We start from the raw sequence: 17,550 nt of genomic DNA, 5'->3' as shown, positions 1-17,550 counted from the left end.
ATAGTTACTAACCAACACCCTTCTTTTAGCTAAAAATTGTTCCCCTCAGATTCCCATGTATTCAACTCTATCATTTAACCTGGTATCCAAGGATGCCTACAGTGAGTCGAGGTGGCCGTGGCCTCCTCTGGCTGAATCCAGTAGCTCCTCCCCATACTTTCTCTGCATGCAGAAGTAATGTCATGTGGTCAGGGTGACATCATCACAGGTCCTTTAGCCTCCTAACATAAGCAAACTGTACACCAAGCATATATCTCATGAAATCACAGCATATCATATCTCATGAAATCACAGCAGCCTGCATTGAGAGGGGTAGAAGTTCATGCAGACTGCTGTGAGTCTTTTATGTGGCCCGATATGTGCAGTTTACTAATGTTAAGAGGCTAAAGGACTGGTGATGATTTCATCCTTGTCACATGACATTAGGTCACACCCCTCAACCTGCTCTTTAGATCCATAGATACCAGGCAAGTTTTTTACTCAGATTTTATGGGGATCTGAGGGAAACTATTTTTAGTTAAAAGAAGGGGGACAGATAGTTAAAAAATGTGTGAAAAAAAGTGATGACAGGTTTCCTTTAAAGCTGATGGGCCCCAGTGCAAAGTCTGTGCCAGGCCCCCGACTATTATATATTGTTTATAGTACTAGTCTTCTTGTATGGGAAAGTGGTACCTTATGGGCCCTCTAAGCCTCTTGGGCTGATTGCAACCACACTCTCTGCACCCCTAAAGTTACTCCCCTGGTCTCATCAGATCAGGCAAAAACTCATTATATCAGGAGAGATTATCATTGTAGCCTTTCTAGTATCCAGCACTGATTATCAGGAGAGATTTTTATCCTTTTTCATCTACTATACACATCAAGACAGAATTTCATTCTTGCTATCTAGTATCGACCATGGAATATCAGGAGATCTTGTCATTCTTGCCTATTTAGTATCCACCATTGAATATGAAAAGGGATTGTCATTTAGTATACATATCAGGATAGAATGTCATTCATGCATATCTTGTATCCAGCATTGAATATCAGAAGACCTTGTCATTCTTACCAACTAGTATCCACCATTGAATAAAATTAGAGATGGTCCTTCTTGCTTATCTAGAAGACTGTAATTCTATCATCTGCCACTGCCATTCCAGCTCATCCATTTATTGTTCCTGCCCATCTTGTGTCTGCTGTATTGTATCAAGTCAGACTGCCATGTCTGCTAATAATGTATATGTCATTGTGTACCAGAAATACAATTGTTCTTGCCCATCTGTTACTGTGTATCCAGAGCGACTGTCACTCTTGCACATCTAGTATCTGTCTTAAAGTGCTAGAAAAGTCTGTCATTCTTCCATATTACTGTATATCAAGAAAGACTTATCATTCCTTGAAAGAGTGTGATTCCTTCACAATTGTGGGGGTTTATCCTGTGTGTAGTGGTCCACCCCTGCAGCCGCAGCTCAGCGCCTATACACCTGAATAGGTCATCCATGCGGGGTCCGGAGTGTTGGGCATTGACTGATCTGATATTGATCAACTGCATCAATATCACTAACCTTAAAAAACTCTTTTAAGATGCAACAGTGTGAACCCGTTGTTGTGAAGCTTTGTGCTATCCAGTCATTGATGCTCTAGGTCCCCCACACCAGCCTCAGTGCTGCAATATATTAGACTGTCTGGTGGAAGTGTACAGAGGACGAGTATATCTGCCCCCCAGCGCCCTCCTCATTGTATCAGGATAGACTGTCACTCCTGCACGTCTACTATCTGTCACTGTGTATCAGGAGAGATTACTACCTCTGACTTGGGATCACAGATGGATTTTCTGGGAGATTTACAGAATGAAGACCTCGGTATGGCTCCAGCATAAAGGGCAAATTAAATTATTAAAGTCGCAGTCTGAATAATATATAAAAGAAAAATATACTTCAGTATCGTGAAAACTTAAACCAGACCCGGAGCCAATGTTTAAAAATGTATTCAATGTATTATTGTTCCTGCCCATCTTGTGTCTGCTGTATTGTATCAAGTCAGACTGCCATGTCTGCTAATAATGTATATGTCATTGTGTACCAGAAATACAATTGTTCTTGCCCATCTGTTACTGTGTATCCAGAGCGACTGTCACTCTTGCACATCTAGTATCTGTCTTAAAGTGCTAGAAAAGTCTGTCATTCTTCCATATTACTGTATATCAAGAAAGACTTATCATTCCTTGAAAGAGTGTGATTCCTTCACAATTGTGGGGGTTTATCCTGTGTATAAATGAAGACCTCGGTATGGCTCCAGCATAAAGGGCAAATTAAATTATTAAAGTCGCAGTCTGAATAATATATAAAAGAAAAATATACTTCAGTATCGTGAAAACTTAAACCAGACCCGGAGCCAATGTTTAAAAATGTATTCAGCAGACGGTGTACTTATTTATCATCGGGATAGGGCTTGTCTGCTACTTCATTACACGGGAAGTGTTTAGTAACCTCCACTTCATTGCCCATATGACCTTCAGATCTTTCCAGGTCACCTGAAGTGTTGTCTATTGACCCCTCTGCTAATAAGAAGGTAAGCTCTTGGGACCAGGTTATGTGGAGATGAGTAGGTTGATACAAGAGGTCAGGAGAAGCCATTGGGTGGCCTGAGGGAGTAACTACCGCGGGTGATATGTATTGGGTAAGTACTAGTTAATTATATATTTATATCACACTGATGTGCTCTTAGCTCTCTGCATTGATCATCTTAGTAGGCAATCTTCTATGCACTGAGTAACAGCTGTAGCAGGCTGCTGGCTGGATACTACAGCAGTCAATCAGAGCAGAGAGGAGAAGTGGAGATATGGAGAAAAGTGCACAGCAGTGTGAGAAGAAGTCGCCATGTACAGTCCTCGGATATACATCTATTTTCCTAAACATACAGAATCGATTTCATTATTTTCAGATCTCTACTGTCAGATAGGCGGAGTCTACTCCATACCCAGTACCACCCATCTGACAATACAGAGCCTATTTAGCATGCTTTTAGTATCCAATATTAGACTCTCTACTGTCAGGTAGGGGGCCCTGGACTGTAGCATTTATCCTTGGGTCTACCCATCTGACAATCCCTTCTGATCCCCACATACACTTGCACACTTGACACTCCATACATATGGCCTTGTGGCCATTCACCTGATACACATGCACCATCAGCAATGACCTCTCCTTATCCTTCCATATACATGCACTCATGGCTGGCATCTATTTCTTCCATTCACCTGATAAACATGCACCAAAATGATTGATCTCTCCTTAAAGAGGTTGTCTGGATGGTTGAAAAACATGACTGCTTTTTTCCCAAAAGCAGCGCCTCATCTGACTGAGGTTAGCTGCAGCACATACTGCCCATGTTCAAGGGAAGAGCTGTTATTGGAAGGAAGTAGCCATGTTTTTTAACCTATATACAACCGCTTTAACCTTCTCATATACATGCACCATCATCCAGGCTGTGTTCACGTGTTTTGACGCATCCAAAACGCCTCAGGGTGGCATTTTAGATGTGTCAAAACATGTGTATCAGGATGCGTACAGGAGAACACATGCGTTTTTTAATGTTATAATGGGGGTCATTTACTAAGGGCCCGATTCGCGTTTTCCCGACATGTTACCCGAATATTTCCGATTCGTGCTGATTTCCCTTGAATTGCCTGGGATTTTGGCGCACGTGATCGGATTGTCGCGGAGCGTGCACTTACTTTCACTCAGCCCGAGCCGGTGAACTCCAGCGCGTTCCGATGCTTTTCAGCGCAGCAGCGCCACCTGGTGGACGGTGGAGGAACTACCTTAATAAATCCCGGCCGGACCCGAATCCAGCGAAGAGAACGCGCCGCAGGATCGCGAATGGACCGGATAAGTAAATCTGCCCCAAAGTGTTTGGCTGCTCTCAAAGTGTTTTTCCCTTGAATTGCCTGGGATTTTGGCGCACGTGAACGGATTGTGGCGCATCGGCGCTGGCATGCACATAACGGAAATGAGGGGGCTTGGCCGAACAAAAACCCGACAGATTCGGAAAAACCGCCGCATTTAAAACAGAAGATCTGTCGCGGAGCGTGCACTTACCTTCACTCAGCCCGAGCCGGTGAACTCCAGCGCGTTCCGATGCTTTTCAGCGCAACAGCGCCACCTGGTGGACGGCGGAGGAACTACCTTAATAAATCCCGGCCGGACCCGAATCCAGCGAAGAGAACGCGCCGCAGGATCGCGAATGGACCGGATAAGTAAATCTGCCCCAATGTGTTTGGCTGCTCTCAAAGTGTTTTTCTTCATTGCTGGAGCAGTGTAAACATTTTCACGGCTGCTTACACTTCCAGCAATGAAGAAAAATGCTTCCAGAGTAGCCAAACGCATTGTAACATTTAAAAACACATGAGTTCTGATGCACACGTCCTGACGCATGCATTTCATCGCACACACTTTGAAGCATCCGAAACGCAACGTGTGAACGCACCCTGAGGCCGCTGGAATGAGCACCACATGTTTTGCATGAAAATAATGTGAAACGCCTGGTGTTCGTTCCAGAACGCACATGTTCGATTGGAAACACGTATGCATTCTGGCCAAGCCCCTCCGCGTTACGTTTGAGTTGCTACTGAAACGCAACGTCTTAATGTGGCCTCAACGTTTTCTAAGTGGAGGCCGGAGAGAAGCCTCTCCCATTTATCTGTAGAGGCGGCTTCTTTTCCCCAAAATGAAGAGACCATGTGGCGTCAGTATATAGCGGAGGGCTTCCCTTGTTACATGAATGTGCTGTCCGATACTTTGTATCCACCTGCTCCCACTGATACGTTAATGTCTCCTGTTGCTTTTACTTGCTACTTAACAGAACATAATCATCTTATAGAAGTAATCTATGAGTGGTCCGGCAACCCAGGTGCCAGCCTGCGTACGAAACCCCCAATTACCCCCTCACAGATGGCAGCACTAATGGCGCCACAGAAAATAACACGTTGAAGGGATAGAAGACTAATATTTCTTGCGGTGTCAGTAATGTGCACGTCACAGCGAGCTCATATCCAGCGTAATTACATGTTTACCCCGCGTTATGCCGCTTCTTGTCAAGGTTACCCTTAATTGGTAGATTCATTATTGCGGGACTGGAAGTGGTGGCGTGGGTGGGTACAGAGATGGATTTTCCAGCCGTTGTGATGATCCGATATGTTTTCTAGTCCCTTTGCCCCCCCCTCTGACTTTATCTATTACTCTTCAAAGTAACTTTTTTGAGCGCACGAGGACACCAGGGGATAAAACAGGCATTTTCACACCTCATAAAGTCTCCATGGAGCTCACTCCATTATTGTGGCCAATGTAATTCCAATAAAACGGGATCCTTTATGTTTATTGGGTTCCGACTGTGACCGTTATATGTACGTAAGATCGTTCCGCTCAGCTGATATAATTAACCGCTCTCGTTCTTGTTTTTTTCCAGGCTCCCCGAGGTGCGGATTTCAGACAACGGACCCTACGAGTGTCATGTTGGAATATATGACCGGGCCACGCGGGAGAAGGTGGTGCTAGCCTCAGACAATGTATTCCTGAACGTCATGTGTGAGTATCTATCATAGCACCCTGTGCCCTGGTCGATGGGGCTCCCGGAATAAGTAGCTCTGCACGGGGTTCTTCATCGGCAATCAATTGTAGCCGTAGGCTTGTGTGTTCCTTATAGAAGATGTCTGCTCGGCTCCTTACTAATTAAAACCGAGGTAATATCATTATCACCCAGGAGCCATTGAAAAGGTTTGAAAGTTCCCTTGTTTCTTGCCCCCTCCATCCCTTCACTGATTTTGTTGATGACTTTAATAGATGGTATTAAAGGAAATCTACCATTTGCTTTTATGCATTGTGAACCAAACATGCCTTGAGAATGCTGCAGCATGCAAGTGGTTTTGCTCAAAAAACAATTATAAAATTCAGGACCTTGGGAAAGCTGTGTACACACTGGTTGCCGTACATACATGGAGTTTCCTGAACTGTCTAGACAGGACTAATCAACTTGAGCTGAATGCCTCATGCACAACAGCTGGGGGATGGTGCAGCGATTGATTACTTCTGCCTGTCAGGGACAACACAGTGATGACATATTCTAGGCTTATGCTGGGCAGGACAAGGCTCGAGTAGTGCATAATTTGGGTGAGAGTAGACATGCAAGAGCAACCACAGGAGCAACAGAGCCACATTATCATAATTTTATAATTGTTTTTTTTAGCAAAACCACTCAATTCAGGGATTAAACAAGATATGTTTCTGCATCAGTGTAGCTGCAGCATTCTCAAGGTATAATTGAGGTAATAGTTTATAATGCATAAAAGCAAATGGTAGATTTCCTATAAGCCACCTTTCTTCCTTAATCGCGTCTATTGTAACTTGTAACACTAAGGACAAATTAATTAAAGGGAATCTCTTACCAGTTCTTACCATGCAGTGCTGCAGTCTGTGTTGTATTATCCTGTCTTTGTGTGTGAAAGTAGCAGCAGTACCATGAAAAAAAGGCATTAATAATCCTTGAATGTAGCTTTTGCATTATGTCCTCACACTGCTGTGCTCTTAGGTCATTACATTGAACTACTATTGAGGACACACCCCCAGAGCACTTGGAGAAGTTACAATCCTGGAATATAAATAAATATTTCACAGCTCCGCTGCTACTAACGACTCACACACACAAAGGTCTGATTACACAGATTTCCATGGATAATATCTAATACTGGCTGTAGTTCCACGGGCTTCTGACAGATTCCCTTTGAAGGACATATACCACCAGGATGAAAATTTGCAAACCAAGCACACTGACATATTGGTGTGTGCCTCCTCTGAGAGGATCTGCTCTTATTGTAGCGTCTTATGGCCTTGTTTTTAACAAATAAAGTTTTTAAAAATTATGCAAATGAGTACTGACATCTATGGAGCCTGGAGGTTTAAGGCTCAAGGGGAAAAACAAGGTCCTAAGAAGCCAAAAGAAGAACAGATCCTGTCAGTATGTCAGTGTGCTTAGTTTACAATCCTTCATCCTGTGGTAGATGTCTTTTAGGACTTGTTTAAGTGAATTGCACCACATTTATAAATTGGTTCTCCTCTTGTAAATTGTTAATATTGATAGTCCAGTCTCCTGGGATGCAATGTGCAAATTGGGATGTTTTGGTCATTTTTGGGGAGTTTCCACATCAGCCAGTCAGAAACCAGGAGTCATTAAGGAAACATTCTTATTGGCTGCTCCAGTGTTTTATGGAGGGATCATTGAGGTGGCGCTGAGCATCGGTGTCCTGTGCTGTGGACTGATGAGGGTTTAGGGTTTTGCCCTCCTGCATCTGTATGATATGATTTGGGTCTATTGACTCAGCGACCCCTGGGGTCATTATTGGGGTGTGACTGTAAGTATCCAGTAGATACATATACTTATAATTTCCAAGGACAAGAGGAAGGTTACATGTGAAGGTTACAGAGACCCGTCCTCCGCCCACGCAGGTAACGCTGCCAACACGTCAGATCAGCTGCACCCACACCGGAGAGAGGAGCAGATGCCCGGATTATTTTTACACCTCCGTCTTGATGGGGCTTGGCAAGCTCTAGTGAGGCTGCAGAGCTGACACATGGAGGATCTGGGTGCAAGGCAGCGCATGACATGGCAGAGGCATCCAGGTGCCAACGAGGTGCAGGGACCTATAGGTGCCAAGCAAATGCTCTGCGTTAACCTCTTCCATGCTGGAGAAGTGTCACATCATATTGTCATATGACTAGTCAAATGTACTGGGGTCGATACACTGCACGAATTAGATATTCAATAAGAATGTCCACTGCAGAACAGAGCATTTCAGGAAAGGAGTGTGCAGAATGTGCTTCATTCACTGTGAAAACTCATTCCTGAAATACTCTGTGCAGCTTATTACACTTTCACTGTAACCCACCATAAGGATAACCAACCCCTTTCCTAAAATACTCTGTGCTGCTTGGGGACACTATTTAACTCTTAGGCTAAATTCACACTGCCGTGAGCCCGCCGGACCGTAGCACGGCGGGCACACGGCAGCGCGGGGAGAGGAGGAGGAGGTGAGCGCAGCTCACCCCCGCCCCTCTCCATAGAAAATAATGGCGCACAGCGCCGTAATACGGGGAAAGGGCACATTCACATGGCCGTCTGCGGGGACGTACATGCGGCCGCAAATTTGCGGCCGCATGTACGTCCCCATAGACGGCAATAGCGGCGCGGCGCAGATGCGGTGCCACACATGTGTGGCACCGATCCGGCCCGCACACCGCAAAAAGATAGAGCATGCTCTATCTTTTGGCGTGTGTGCGGCCGTGCGCCGCTATTCTCTATGGAGGGAGGAGGGGCCGCCTCCTCCTCCTCTCCAGCACACGGCGGTATGCTCGCACGGCGGGCATACCGCTGTGTGAATGTACCCAAAGATAGGACATGTCCTATCTTTCCCCGGGCTACGGAGCGGTACGGTGCCGCACGTGTGCTGCACCGTACCGCTCCCGTACAGGGCCGTGAGCCCATAGGAGTGTATGGGGGACGTATATCGGCCGTATATACGTCGGCCGTATATACGTCCCCCATACTGTAGTGTGAATGTAGCCTTAGGGTACATTCACACAGCGGTATGCCCGCCGTGCGGGCATACCGCCGTGTGCTGGAGAGGAGGAGGAGGCAGCCCCTCCTCCCTCCATAGAGAATAGCGGCGCACGGCCGCACACACGCCAAAAGATAGAGCATGCTCTATCTTTTTGCGGTGTGCGGGCCGGATCGGTGCCACACATGTGTGGCACCGCATCTGCGCTGCGCCGCTATTGCCGTCTATGGGGACGTACATGCGGCCGCAAATTTGCGGCCGCATGTACGTCCCCGCAGACGGCCATGTGAATGTGCCCTTAATCTGTAACTTCCCATTCTTACTGCACGCTTTGCTCCTTAAATATTCATCTACCATGAGATACATACCTTTCCTAAGATATTGGGGCTCATTTACTAAGGGTCCGCGGACCACACAAACATTGCGTATTCCAGCGTTTTACGATTTGCGCCCCATTTAAAAGGGGATTGTGTTGCACCCGATCGGATTTTGCCGCATCGGCGCCGACTTGCATGTGACACAAATCGGGGGCGTGGACGTCGGACAACCCGACTGATTCGGACAAACCGCGGAATTTAAAAAGCAACACATGCAGGAAATTGGACGCACGATTTTAGTGAATCGGGGCAGACCCGAATCCTCGTCGGCAACGCACGGCGGGATCGCGACCGGATGGGTAAGTAAATGTGCCCCATTGACTCTCATCTACAATGAGAAACACACCTTTCCTAAGATACTGGGGCTAATTTAATAACGGTCCGCGGACCGCACAAACCTTGGATATTCCAACGTTTTACGATTTGTACTGCATTTAAAAGGGGATTGTGTTACACCCGATCGAGTTTTGGCGCATCGGCGCCGGCTTTCATGCAACAGAAATCAGGGGGCGTGCCGTCAGACGGTCCGTCTGATTTGGACTGAGCGCAGGATTTAACTTTAAAATTGTCTTGCAAGACAATGCACTTACAGGAAGAAGAAGGTGAGCTCTGGCGGACCTGAGCGGGGAAGGGACACATGCAGGATATCGGGATCTACGTGAATCACGGCACAGTGCATTATTGTTGGACATTCTGGATCTGGGATCATGAGATGGACGGGTAAGTAAATGGGCCCCATTGTGTGCTACTTGCGGACACTATTCAGCTCTCAATTTGGAACTTCCAATCTGATTAGCCCCCATTTTACTCCTTAAATACTCTGTGCTGCTAGTAGTCCATCTCATTACACTATGTGACTCTTAGGCCCCTTCCACACTAGCGAGTGTGATGCGATGAACTCGCATCACACTCGCAACGCAAGCTGCCGGGAACGCACGGCCCGAACGCTGCACCGCGGGAGTGAACTCAGCATGTCAGTTCACTCCCGCGGTGCAGCGTTCGGGCCGTGCGTTCCCGGCAGCTTGCGTTGCGAGTGTGATGCGAGTTCATCGCATCACACTCGCTAGTGTGGAAGGGGCCTTAGTATGTCATCTACCAGCCTACTCCTTTCCTTTAATACTCTGTGCTGCTAGAGAAAAGATCTCATACTAATTACATGACTAATTATGGGACTTTCCGCTATATAAGCACACTTCATTCCTGCAATCCTCTGTGCTGCTGGGACTCAGCTCCAGCTTATTCCACAATTTGTGGCTTGTCATAAGTAGTTTAGCACATATGTCTCCTGAAATCCTCTGTGCTGCGAGGGGACCAGCTCCTTCTACTATGTAGCTATCAATCTGTGACCTTCAATAAGAGCAGTACACTCCTCTCCTTAAATACTCTGTGCTGCTCTGAGCACTCCATTGATCTACACTCCTGTAAACTTCAAGTGGAAAAGAGCTAATAATCTATAGTTGTAGTGAGAGGCGGCGCTACATGCAAGGCATGGGGTCACTGTGGTAATCTCCCACCATGCAGAGTCCTTCGCCTCAGGCTTCGCTCCAATATGTTTATCACATTAATATGTTGACAGTGCAATATCTCAATGATTTTCATGCCAACATTTTGATGCCGCAATTAAGACGTGATGAAGGCTGCAGTCATTAGCGGGGTCCGCAGCGATGGTCAGTCCGCGTCTCCGCACTCTGCAAAACGTATATATTCCATTCCATTTAACCTCCTTCTAGATGACTTTGTGAGAAAAACCTGACAAGAAATCAATCACGGAATTAGATGTTGCATCTGGTGAAGTGATTAGCCCCGAAGCGGCTCCGCTCTGACTGCAGATGATTCAGCCACACTGCAGATAGGGGCCCGTGTAACAGGGACCCCAAAGGTGCTGCGCGCACCTTATATATGGTGATGGTCAGTGCTGGCGGAGTGCGGATGCTTCTGGTTACTAAATCACTGACAATCTCCCCCCACACACCCTGTGTCACCAGACTTGCAAGGGAGGACGCAAAGTATTACTGTATGACCATAATGACCAACCTCATAGACTTTAGAAGATCCTTCCACAGGTTGTGAGTCCATCATTCAGCACCCTGGACAGGGCCACCCTTAAAGGAACACTCCAATCACGGCTGATTCATTAATAATAATAAGTCTTTATTTACATAGCGCACACAGATTACGCAGCGCTGCACAGAACTTCTTAAATTGGTCCCTGTCCCCAATGGGGCTCACAATCTAATCAACCTACCAGTATGTTTTAAACTGTGGGAGGAATTAGAGGACCTGGAGGAAACCCACACAAACACGAGAGAACATACAAACTGTTTGCAGATGTTGACCTGGATGGGATTTGAACACAGGACCATTGCACTATACCTTGTGCAGGGCTTGAAGGGAGGAGCAGGACTCAATGAAAATCAGTCGTGCTCCTCCTTTCCTGCACCATGTATTATTCAATGAATTATTACTCCATCACCAGATTGTATCCCATTAAACTACAGACCCCCCCTCCCTCAGTTTTGTATGAATTTTCTTTTGATGTGAAATCTCAGCCGTTTACCTATAAAAAAAATCTGACCAGAGAAAAGTCATATTTTGCAAGACATGAGTCACGTTCAGAGGATGCAGATGGAGTGTCAATTCAGACCTATCTGCGGTTTTATAGTACAAACATGCTGCTGGTGTCATATTAAAGATACGAATCTTATCTTCCAGATTGCACAGATTTGGCTTCTGTGAGTTACAGAACCAGACAAACAGACAGTTAAATATATTTTAAATCTGCATCTCACATTTCCTACTATGCATTTAGTAGCCCATATCTCTGGTTCTGTAGGTTACAGAACTACAAGCCTGTTACAATCTGAAAGATGAGATTATACTCTTAATTCTTAAACCTTGCCAATAGCCTCTCACTCAGCCAAGCCAGTTGCCTACACTGTGCTGCAGAGACCCAACCAGTTTGAAACAGTGCTGTCTACAGTTGGGAATCTGTTCCTTCTGGAATAGATGTATTGGTTATGTTTTATGTCACATTGTTCTTGGGTGCGGAGTAGTCCAGAAAGGGGTGGGCTAGCTCGGCACCTAAGAATAACTATCCCGGGCTACTGCCCCTGTGTGGCAAGTGGAGAAGGCACCAGCCACAGGACACCGAGTGAGGGAAGGAGCAGGAAAGGTCCTACTCCACCTTAAATCTGCAGAGCACGGCCAGTCCTTATACAGCCTGCGGGTTCAGCAAAAGAAAGGGGAAAATGACAAATGTGAATCCCCAGAAGGAATTGGTTAACGGCCTATTCTTGGGGGGGGGGGGGTCATGGCCACCATCTTTATAACCAGTATATTGGATGAAGGGCAAGGTTTTCCAATGGGAAAGTTGTCAGAATTGTCTTAAAAATCTCCACCCTCAGATCTATAATATCTCTTATGATTCAAAAGTTATGAACACAGAGATACAATGTCATGTGGGTTCTTAGCGTTTAGATCCAGCACCTTCGGTTCTGTGTTCATGTCTAATAGCGATGCATCACAGGGAACGTTCCCGGTTGTTATAACTTTCTGTATTGAGAACTTCTGTGCCACAAGAGAAATTATAAATCTGATTGTAACAATTGATTTCTGACACAAACTCGGTTGTCTTTGATGGTACATGACCTCCTTCACCTTGACCCTGTATTGCGTCTTTCAAGCTGTTCTGGACCTAAAAGATCAACCCCCTTACCTATTACTTGCTGGGGCATTGGATATGTCATTGTCTCCTGTGTGCCGGGACATGTGACTCATCCTGTATATTATCCAGGGTCATTGGGGCAGATATTCAATTACCCTCCTACTTCTTGGAATTTTTGGAAAAGGTACAGAAAAGGGAACATGTATGATGTTTTTAATTACCATAAGTTAAAATAACCTCTTATGTTACATTGCAATACATTTGGTGCATTGAACCAGGATACATTGTGCGTCCTGACTTTGATTCCGCTACAATCCTGTAATCTTGAGTTCTGATCCCCAGTTTCCCCGATCCAGTCGCTCTGTGTTGTCCCCTGACATCTGCTACAATTACTTGTCTGTTAATGTAGTGAGGAGCGGGGACAATGGTGCTGTTAATATTCACCCGCACTTCTCTCGCTGACACCTAGAGGGAAGCACCAGCTGTCAATCAAAGCCGGCTTGTAGCATCACAGAACGCTATGACCTTGCTTCTCGCTATCAGACGATTCTGATGCCTTTTATAAAAGTTAAAGTGTACTTCTGCTTTTTTTCTGAGCAGTGAGATGTATTCCTGTTGTTGCCTCCATTTCCAATTAATGCAATTGTATTAAACACCAAAGAACTTAATTAACGCTGGATGGCAATTTGTCGTTTGCAGCGGCGTTCATGTGACTCATTTACATTTCACTGAAAATATCATTTACATCAGAAATCACGGAGCATTGGATTGTCACTGCCGCCTTCCGCTGTATGAGGAAATGCTGTGGATTTTACTGAACCTGATGTTACTAGTTACTATTGCAACCTGAAAGACACAATCTAGATGGATACATTGTTACACTGGGAGTAATGTTTGTGTAGCTGATGTGTAAAGGGGAAACTGTCAAAACTGAAGACAATGTTAGGTATTGTCCCTGGAGATCTGTGTAATCATATGTTTATGCATGTAGTTAGTAGCAGCAGGACTGTGAAATATGGATTTATATTCCAGGATTGTAACTTCTCTAAGTGCAGTGGGTGTATTGACTCACACTGCTGTGCTCTTAGCTGTCTGCATTAAACGGTTCCACAGTGAGTAAAAGCTGTAGCAGGCTTCTGATTCACTATGAGAATGGTCACTAACAGCAGATGAAGGGGGCTCCGGATTACATTTCAATGCAGAGAGCTAGGAGCACAGCAGTGTGAGGACACCCCATTCAATCCTGGAATATAAATGCCTTTTTTCACAGTCCTGCTGCTACTAACAACCCACAAAAAGGTATGATTACACAGCTCCCAAGGGACAATACCCAAACTTATTTGCAGAGAGCTAAGAGCACAGTGGTGTGAGGGCACTTCTTCCCCCTTCAATCCTGAAAAGAGAATACATATTTCACAGTCCTGCTGCTACTAACAATATACACTAAGGTATAATTACACAGCTCCCCAGGGACAATACGTAACACAATCTGCAGAGACCTAAGACCTTCCTCCCTTCAATTCTGGTATATGAATATTTCACAGTTCTGCTTTTACTAACAATGTATACAAAAGTATCATTACACAGCTCCCCGGGGACAATACGTAACGCAATCTGAAGAGAGCTAAGAGTACAGCAGTGGGAGGACACCCACCTCCAATCTTGGCATTTAAATCTATAGTTAACAGTTCTGCTTCTACTAACAAAATACACAAGGTATGATTACATGGATCTCCAGGGATAATACATAACACTGTCTGCATTATACATCTCCCATGTAACTACATAGAGGACGAGCTGCATTGTGCACAGTAGTGATAAACCCTCCCTGGAAGAATATAGGAGCCCCAATGTCTGTTTTGGTTATGTTAAATAATATATAAAACCCCTTTAGGAAGGAAAACAGGAGATGATGCCACCGATTAAAGTTGAGGATGTGGTACTAGAATTAGGACGGATAAAATCTAGTAAAGCTGGAGGCCCAGACATGCTGGATAATAGGGTCTTGAAAATATGCTGTAGAGAGCTAGGTGAGGTTTTTACACATTTATTTAATATGAGCTTACAATGTGGAATAGTGCCAACCTTATGGAAAACTTCGGTCATAGTTCCTGTGAATAAAGTTCCTCGACCGAAAACATTAAACGATTACAGACCAATAGCGCTGACCCCGGTGGTCATGAAAATCTTAGAAAGACTGGTTATGCGGCATTTATCCAGTGTAGTGAAGGATTTCGTAGACCCACTACAATTTGCATATCGGCGTGGGCTGGGAGTTGATGATGCATTAATTAATCTGTTACATAGAGTATGTGCCCATCTAGAATCCCCCAAAACAGAGGTACGTTTGACTTTTTTTGACTTTAGCAGCGCATTTAATACGATCATTCCAGCATTGCTAGAATCGAAGCTGCAGCTTATGCAGATAGAACCGACCATGATTAAATGGCTGATGAGTTATCTGCGCTGCAGACCACAGAGGGTCAGGTTGGGTGACACATGGTCTGATGAGGTGGTGTGCAGTACGGGGGCCCCCCAGGGTACTGTGTTAGCTCCCTTCTTGTTTATTCTATACACCTCTGATTTTAGGAAAAATGATCCGGCCTGTTTTCTACAGAAATACTCGGATGATTCGGTAATGGTGGGCTGTATCACAGAGGGGGACGACAGTGAATATCGAGAGTCAGTGAATACTTTTACTGAATGGTGCAGCTTAAATGGTCTCGTATTAAATGTAAATAAGACGAAAGAATTGGTTATAGATTTTTCAAGGAAAAGGGGCGTTATGCCCAAACCGCTCATTATAGCAGGGACAGAAGTGGAGCAGGTTGGTAGCTATAAATATCTGGGCGTAATCATTGATAATAAATTAAGTTGGCATGAGCATATTGATAAGGTCTCTAGACGTGCTAATAGTAATCTATTCTTTTTACGTAGACTAAGAGCATTTGACATCCAGAGGACTATGTTGGTCAGTTTTTATAATACGGTTATGGTGAGCGCATTTGCATTTGCCCTAGTGGCTTGGGGCAACTGCATTTCTAGTAGGGACTGTCAAAAGATGAATAAAATAAAAGCCTCCTCGATAGTGGGTTTACAATTTGATCGATGGGAAAAACTCGTACAGTGCGGGATATTAAGGAAATTGGAAAAAATTAGAAATAATAGAGACCATCCAATGCATGGCGTGCTGCAGGCACAGGTCAGTGGTTTTAGCTCCCGTTTTATTCTCTTGCGCTGCAGGTCGGAGAGATTTAAAAAGTCGTTTATACCGGCCGCTCTCGAGCTGTCAAATACCGCAATTAGGGGTAACATAGGAATGCTTTAGAAATTAAGATTATTGGAAATATGGGTTCCATTTTATTACTTTTATAATCTATTTAACTAATTATTTACCTTGTGTATTGGTGTTTTTACTCTGTCTTATTGTATATGTGTTCTTTTTATGTGAGTTTTTTTATATATGTGCTGTCTTGTCAATTTTATGTATTGCTGAGGTGACACTTTAAATGCCCTTCTGGGATAATAAAGTAAAGTATATATATAGGTAAATAATGATTATTTTTTACTTTTATACCGTTCATTTCATGCAGTTTTAGAAAATCTGGGTCAACGCCCCTAATCTCTTTGGTAGCCCCAGCATTGGTTCCATGGCAGCCGCTATGGTGCTGGAGCTTTATGTCGGTCAAGACTTTGAAGAAGTCAGGCAATAAGATGGGAGGAAGTATAATGTAAGATGGACAGAGAGAGATTAGAATGAGCAGAATGGCCGCAGCATCCATCATATCTGACAGATGAGGAGCCATGCTTATTACTTATGTTATCTTCTTCCTGAACACTTCTTAGGGCTTGTGGATAGCACTTCAGAAGCTGCGGAGCTGCGGCTGCCGACTGCTGCGCCTTTACATACCACTTACCACATGGGTTATTCAAGTTTAATAACTTTTCCATCATTCTGAAAGGTAGATGTCAGACAAATGAATCAAGAATTCTCTCCTGGGCCATCAGACTGGCCTCACCCGCTAATATCTGATGACAGGGGGATGAATAGGAAGGGCTGCAGGCTGCCCCGAGCTAGGATTAACCAGGTATTTGTAGATATTGCTTGTCATATATATATGTACAGAACGTCCACTGATATTGGATCTACATTAGATTTCACAGGACACGCAAACGACTAATGACATGAATGATATAACGTATAAATGAGTAATGCTCAGCCAGGAGGAAACCGTCTACTCTACATCTCCTGTACCCCTCAGCCTCTACAAGAAATATGACTATACAGATATACATTATATAGATAGATAGATTTCTTAAATGACATCCTTCACTCACTATTCTGCTGCTGGTGCAGTCACTGTGTACATACATGGCATTACTTATCCTGTACTGATCCTGAGTTACATCCTGTATTATACTCCAGAGCTGCACTCACTATTCTGCTGCTGGTGCAGTCACTGTGTACATACATGGCATTACTTATCCTGTACTGATCCTGAGTTACATCCTGTATTATACTCCAGAGCTGCACTCACTATTCTGCTGCTGGTGCAGTCGCTGAGTACATACATGACATTACTTATCCTGTACTGCCCTGAGTTACATCATGTATTATACTCCAGAGGTGCACTCACTATTCTGTTGCTGGTGCAGTCACTGTGTACATACATGACATTACTTATCCTGTACTGATCCTGAGTTACATCCTGTATTATACTCCAGAGCTGCACTGATTATTCTACTGCTGGGGCAGTCACTGTGTACATACATGACATTACTTATCCTGTACTGATCCTGAGTTACAACCTGCATTATACCCCAGAGCTGCACTCACTATTCTGTTGCTGGTGCAGTCACTGTGTACATACATGACATTACTTATCCTGTACTGATCCTGAGTTACATCCTGTATTATA

The 17,550-nt window shown here is 44.7% G+C and overlaps 1 protein-coding gene across 4 annotated transcripts in view; it reads left to right on the top strand.

The window, feature by feature from the left end:
- The window catches only part of IGSF21 (immunoglobin superfamily member 21), a 430,456-nt gene that overhangs the window by 248,814 nt on the left and 164,092 nt on the right, over positions 1-17,550 (top strand). For all 4 annotated transcript variants that reach the window (XM_072155256.1, XM_072155257.1, XM_072155255.1 and 1 more), the window contains exon 4: positions 5,449-5,567. In XM_072155256.1, coding sequence (XP_072011357.1) covers positions 5,449-5,567 — 119 coding nt within the window. The remainder of the gene's footprint in view (positions 1-5,448; positions 5,568-17,550) is intronic.

Source organism: Engystomops pustulosus, chromosome 6 (assembly GCF_040894005.1).
Source record: "Engystomops pustulosus chromosome 6, aEngPut4.maternal, whole genome shotgun sequence".
Lineage (NCBI taxonomy): Eukaryota > Metazoa > Chordata > Amphibia > Anura > Leptodactylidae > Engystomops > Engystomops pustulosus.
The sequence above is the reverse complement of the archived record's forward strand: the minus strand, read 5'-3'. Positions and strand labels throughout refer to the sequence as shown.